The 6,911-nt window shown below is 44.9% G+C and overlaps 1 protein-coding gene across 1 annotated transcript; it reads left to right on the top strand.

Moving 5' to 3' along the window:
- Positions 1-412: 412 nt before the first annotated feature.
- Positions 413-2,857, top strand: LOC135230496 (serine/threonine-protein kinase MARK2-like). The gene has a single exon (XM_064279849.1). The coding sequence runs from the start codon at positions 1,418-1,420 to the stop codon at positions 2,855-2,857; it is 1,440 nt and encodes a 479-aa protein (XP_064135919.1). The 5' UTR covers positions 413-1,417.
- Positions 2,858-6,911: the final 4,054 nt, after the last annotated feature.

Genomic DNA, 6,911 nt, shown 5'->3' with positions numbered 1-6,911 from the left:
GCCACTATGCAAGGCAGGAATGCAAGCGGAAATCTATATACAACTGTTCACTGCAGCACTTTTCACAAGAAGCAAAAGATGAACACAGCCAAAATGTCCATCAGCAGATGAATGGATACACAAACTTTGGTACGTACACACAATGGAGTAGAACTGCTCCACAGGGTTTTCAAGGCTGTGACCTTTCAGAAGGAGATCACCAGGCCTGTCTTCTGAGAAGTCTCTGGGTGGGTTTGAACCCCCAAACTAGTAGATGAGCAATTAACTGTTGGTGCAAGCCAGGGACTTCCAATGGAATATTACACACACTCCCAAAAATGAAGTCTTGATGCATACGACAACATGGATGAAGCCTGAAAACACCAAGCTGAGAAAAGTCAGTCAGTCGGAAAAGGAGAAATGCATTCTGATCTCACTTATAGGACATAAGCAAATATACACAAAACAAATCTTATTAGTGGTTACCAGGGGTGACAGGGAGGGGGAAGGAAGAGTTTTTGATTAGGATCATTGAGTTTATGTGAAAAGTAGTGGAATGATTTGGAACATAAACCGTGAAATGCTTGCACAGCTTGAATATAAGCAATGTAACAAATGCACATGTAGAAATTGTTGAAATGGCGTGTTTTATTATGTATATTTGCAACACAATAAAAAAATAACATGAAGATCAATAAAAAGGAAAGAAAAGCTCTGTGGAATTCTCGCTCTACATACACACACACACACACATATTTTTCTTCTAAAAAAAAATGAGTAAAGAATCCCTGAGAACAAAAAGCACAGTCAATTACCCCCCGTTTTTATTGGTCCATTTCTTGTGGTGATCTCATAAGGAGCCAATTCTTTGGAACGCCAAGTCCCTATATAAGTACCTGGAAACCTAGGTTTGTGGTCTTTCTAGCTCAGGAAGCTCCTTCAGTGACCTGAGACATCGTGACCAAACTTGGCTTGTTTTCTCTTTAAATTGTGGTTTTTCTATTTCCTCGCCAGCTATTCTTATTTTCTCTTTGTTTTTCCTCATTTGCATTCATTTGTTTTTCATTTTATTCTTCCTTTACATCCTCAATTTTTCTTTTTTTCTATGTACTTGTTAATTTTTTTATCATCTTACTATTATTGTTTTATTTTGTATTTTTCTTATCCTCATGTTATTTATTCCTTTTTTGAATCTTTCTCATTGATTTCTTGTTTTGTTTATATATACAATTTATCTTATTTTTATCAGTTTTTAAAATTTTACTTCCTCTATTCTCATTTTACCTTTTTGATTATATTTTAACTTTTTCTCATTTTTTCCATATTTCATTAAGTTTTTAGTCACCACTTTTTAGGGTTTTGGGTTTTTAAGTTTTTAATCCTACCACAAGCGCACCTCTTATCCCAAAGCCCGCTACGCCTTCATACCATAGCCAACATGTTACAGAGCCACTTAGCCTTCTCTGCTGTGGAGGAAACTCATGTGGGACGCTACCACCTCCTCAGAACCATCGGCAAGGGGGCATCTGCCAAGGTCAAGCTGGCCCAGCACATCATCACCGGCCAAGAGGTAGCCATTAAAATAATTGACAAGATCCAGCACACGTCCTCTGACCTCCACAGACTATACAGAGAGATAGAAATTATGAAGGATCTCCATCATCCAAATATTGTAAAGCTGTTTGAAGTCATAGAGAATGAGCACGCCCTCTATATAGTGATGGAGTATGCAAGTGGAAGGGACCTCTTTTACCACCTAGTGAATCATGGCTTCATGAGCGAAAAAGAGGCCCAAACGAAATTCCAACAAATAGTGTCAGCGGTGAAGTACTGCCACAACAAGGGTATTGTTCATAGGGATCTGAAAACAGAAAACCTACTGTTGGACAAGCGAATGAACATCAAACTTGCAGACTTTGGTTTAGGAACTGAATTCACCCCAGGGAGCAAGCTGGATACCTTCTGTGGCACTCCCCCTTATTCTGCCCCAGAACTCCTTCAGGGAGAAAAGTATGACGGACCCCCAGTGGATGTGTGGAGCCTGGGAGTCATCCTATACTTCATGGTAAGCGGATGTCTGCCTTTTCGTGGGAAGACCTTGACGAAGCTGCGAGAGCAGGTGCTGCAGGGACAATATCACGTTCCCTTCCACATGTCTAGCCAGTGTCAACACCTGCTCAGTAAAATTTTCATTCGTGACCCAAGAAAGAGAGCCACATTAGAGGACATCCTAGCACATCTATGGATGAAGATGAGCCATGAAGAAAAACAAAAGCTCTATGTGCAGCCACTCCCAGACTACAATAACCCCTGGCACACTGAGGTGACGGTGAACACGGGTTACATGCAGGAAGACATTCATGACTCACTGTTGAACCACAATTACAATGATGCGAACGCCACCTATCTGATCCTGCGTCACGAAACATATGACATTGACAGCCACACCAGCATCCTGGAACCCCAGGCTGAAGCCCATTGCACCGATAGCCACACTCCTTCCTCATCCCATGAAGTGCCTCCTACCGTCTGTCCTAAACCCAAACAGCGTAGTTACACCGAACCCACCATTCCCACCTTTGGTTACTACATCCGCGATGCTTTGAACACTCTATCTGAGGGAGGGATGGGGACATCCATGGTGTCTACTTCTCCATCATTCTCCCTGGCCCTGGCCCACCTGCGGCAGCAATCTACCACAGCCTGGGCACAGCCCAACCAGGACTCTGACCTGTATGCCAAGGTGACAAACAGTGAGGTGCCACAGCCCATCACACCACCCCAGTGTGTTTCTGTGCCTTCCTCCTCAGCCTACACCATCAACGAGAGTGCCGGGGCCCCGGAGAAAACCAGTTTTACCCAGGAATGTCAAAACTAAGCTCTGTAAATGAGGAGCAGATGCATGAGTTACCTGACCAGCCGAGTTTGCCCCAGACTGTGAGTCTAGCCTCTTCCTCTGAGGAGCAACTGCATGAGTTACCTGACCAGCCGAGTTTGCCCCAGACTGTGAGTCCAGCCTCTTCCTCTGTCAGCAGCCAGGGCTGGAAGCGGGCCACTGGGAGGTTCTTTAAGCTCATGAGAAGATGCCTTTGTTTTACATATGACAAAAAGGACCACAAAGCATCGGACAGCAAAGCTGCACAAATGATCAAACCTCAACAGGCCAAACCACGCTCTCTCAAATTTACCTGGAGGATGAAGATCACCAGTTCCTTGGAGCCCGATGAGATGCTGCAGGAGATCTGTCAAGTGTTGGATGCCAATGGCTGTGACTGGGATCTCACACACAAATACACACTGCTGTGTATGAATGGCACACCAGGACAACAGGACTTCGTTCAGTGGAGGATGGAGGTGTGCACCCTGCCTCGGAGGACTCTCAATGGGGTAAAAGTGAAGAGAATTTCAGGGACCTCTGAGGCCTTCAATAGCATTGTCTCAAAAATCACCAGGGACCTTGCACTTTAAAATGGGGGCAGCAGAGCTGCCTGAGAGAAAACAGGAGTTCCAAGGTTTAAGCTCCTCTGTAATTTTGAAGGCAATGTTCGGAAAACCCACCTAAAAAAGGTGCCCGAAATTCACTTCACTTGAACCCTGTTGAGCAATCATCAAGGCAGTGTGCATACCTTCATCCTCCACTGCACAAAGTCCTCTTGGCCTGCACGTCACGTGTGCACAGCAACACATATGCCCGGGAGACATCCCACTCGCAGCTGTTGGCATCGCACACTTGGCAGATCTTCCACATCATCTCGTTGGGCTCCATGGAGCTGGTTCCTCCACGTAAACTTCAGCGACAACAGCTTGGCCTCTCCAGGTTTAAGCCCTTCCACCTCGTCTTTGCTCTCAGATTCCTACAGATCCGCTGCAGCAAACATGAAGCAAAGAATTCATGAAAACAAAACAAACACTCCCAAATTCATCCGTTCAGACAGACAAAGGAAAGCTTGTAATAGGGAAAGCCACTTGATTCACTAACACGGCCATCGAGATCTCTCTGGAGTCCCTTGGGATTCACTGAACAGCAAACCAGAAAGTTGTCGGTTTAACTCCACACAGAGATGACTTGAAAGAAAGGCCTCCAGTCTATTTCTGAAACATCTTGAAGCTGAAGAAAATCAGACCACGTCCACAAGAGCCAAAGTATGACCTTGAGCTTGTCCCACCTGAATTTAGAGACCATCTCAAGAATACATTCACTGACTGAACACTAATGACCGAAGACCAGGCGAGTTGTGGAATGACATCATATGTTCTTCCTTGTGAAAAAATCTGGAGTTTAGCCATCAAATTAGATCCTGGGCCATGCGAAACTCAACATGGAAGACTTTCAAGTGGGCCTAAGTATTTCAAGAATAGGCATCAATTCTATTATACACTGGATCCTTTTCTGAACCTGTTTATTGTTTTCAGAGGGAGACCACCTGCCCTATCGTCTCCACCCTAGGAGAAATTTTTCTAGCACACCCATTTATAGAACTTTAGTAGCCTTGGAGGTGGCATGCCAATAAATTTTGCCCAAATTGACCTTGCTTCTCAGCTTTTCATGGTTGGCTCTGTCTCCTGTACAGTGACATGTCTATATTTTTTAACACTGGGTATCAGTTTCCAACAAATATTTCCGTATTAATGGTTTTGGTAGGCCTAGCACACACTGGAAGCAGGTAGTTGTCGATTTGGTTAGACTCTCCCACGTGAAGAGTGCTTACATAGCTCCATGGGATTAAATCCATTTTCCATAAGAAATTGCTTTGCTATAACCCCCCAGCAGCCATGCCTGATTACTGGGGGCACAGCCACAATTACAATTCCTATAGGACATACAAAATACTGAGTGTCATTTAAAAAAAAAAAGAAACTTGTGTTTTGACAGTGTGAGAAGGTTACATTAGGGAAGAACTTCCAAGCTAGTTGTAGTTCCTGATTTTTTGAGACATGCTTTGGTCCACCTAATTTATACCATATACTTTATCTTCCTTGCATGTACTCATTAGTGACCACCGCCCTTGATCACTTAGTTAGTGGGATTCATTTCTGCCTCAGGAAAAGGGCTTGTACTGGTGGGGGAGAGAGAGCATTATAATTTGTAGGAAAATAGGTCAATACTTCTAAGGGCCTATGGTTGACAGGATTTACATTGTGAAAAATATGTAGTGCAGCTTAAGAAAGAGCAAGAGCTTGCCAGAGTGATGCGGGGGCGTTCCAAATACTGAGTTCCAATCACTTAAGCCTGTCCAGAGTCATTTCTCAATTTATTGTCCTGCTAAATGCATGGACCCCCATTACCAAATTCTAGATCATTCCCAATATCTCCTCCTTTTCCTTCTTACTACTTTTAGTAAGTTAGAAATATGTGGGGCTGAGCTGGCAAACCAAGACATGTAATCCTGCAAATAACACTGAATAAATCTCAGTGGCCCCCTGCCATCCCTGGCTGCTGACACAGGGAGAGGCTGGGCTCACAATCTGAGGCAAACTCGGCTGGTCAGCAATCTCTTGCAGCTTCTCAGCATGCAAAGAGCTTAGTTTTCACACTCCCTGGAGGAAACCAGTTCCTTCTGAGCTCCACCACTGCTGCTGATGGTGTGGGATGAGGAGGAAGCCTCACAGACACACTGGGAAGATGTTCTAAACTGCAGCACGTCACTGTTGCTCACCCTGGAGCACACTCCAGAGTCCTGGTTGGGCTGCACCGAGTCTGTCCTGGATTCGTGGTACATATAGGACTGGGGTGGAGAGACTGAGGTACAGGTAGATGCCATGGAGGTCCCTGATCCTGAATCAGATAGACTGTCCAAAGCATTGTGGATGTTGCCCTGGCCAAGGTGGTCTTCACTTAATTTGTGGAATGGTCAATTCCATGTTTGTTTGTGAAAACGCTGCTGTTCACAGAGGGCACAGGACTGGCCTTCTTTCTCTCCAGGATGGGTTGTTCTTATGCTTCTGCTCTTCTGCCCTGACCCCTGGTCCTCCTCAGGCCGCATATTTTTTGGCATAATTGCAAGAGGAATTTTAGGTACGCCTCATGGACTAAATGATGTCCCCCCCAAAAAGTGTGCATCACTTTAGCTCGGTTATGATGCCCTGTATCTTGTGACTGTCCTCCATTCTGAGATTGTAATTTTATGTTAAAGAGGATTAGGATGGGATGGTAATGCCATCCTTACCCAGGTCACACCCCTGATCCAATGTAAAAGCAGTTACCCTGGGGTGTGGTCTGTACCACCCCTTATGTCTCAAGAGATAAAAAGGAAAGGGAAGCAAGCAGAGAGTTGGGGACCTCATACCCCTAATAAAGCAGCAACAGGAGCGAAGCTCATGCTTTGGACCTGGTGTCCCTGCACCTAAGATGCTCCTCTATCAGGGGAAAATTGATGAGAAGACAGACAGAGAAAGAAAGCCTTCCCCTGGAGCTGACACCCTAAATTTGGACTTTCAGCCTACTATATTGTGAAGAAATTAATTTGTCTTTGTTAAAGCCATCCACTTGTGGTATTTCTATTACAGCAGTGCTAGAAGACTAAGAGAGCTGGAATGGCAGCCTCGCTCTACCTCCTCTGCTTGGGTTAGCACAAGAGGGTACACTATACACCACGGGATGAAGATCCACTGCAGGCTGCTATGGCCCTCTGTCTCAGGTGTTTTACGACCAGGAGCAAATAGATGACTATCACAACACTGTACTTTGGCATCATCAATAAGCACTGAATCTCTTGCCATGTGTAACACATCACCTCAATCCACTGACGGTCATTGTAATCTGGGTGTGGCTCCACATACAGCTTTGGTTCTTCATGACCCACCATCATCCACGGATGTGTCAGAATTGCCTCTGAAATACCTCTCTCACTAGGGTCATGAATGAAAATTTTGCTCAGCAGGTATTCACACTGCATAGTCATATGGAAGGGAAAGTCCCTTCACTACCTCCT

Source organism: Loxodonta africana, chromosome 3 (genome assembly GCF_030014295.1).
Source record: "Loxodonta africana isolate mLoxAfr1 chromosome 3, mLoxAfr1.hap2, whole genome shotgun sequence".
Lineage (NCBI taxonomy): Eukaryota > Metazoa > Chordata > Mammalia > Proboscidea > Elephantidae > Loxodonta > Loxodonta africana.
The sequence above is the reverse complement of the archived record's forward strand: the minus strand, read 5'-3'. Positions and strand labels throughout refer to the sequence as shown.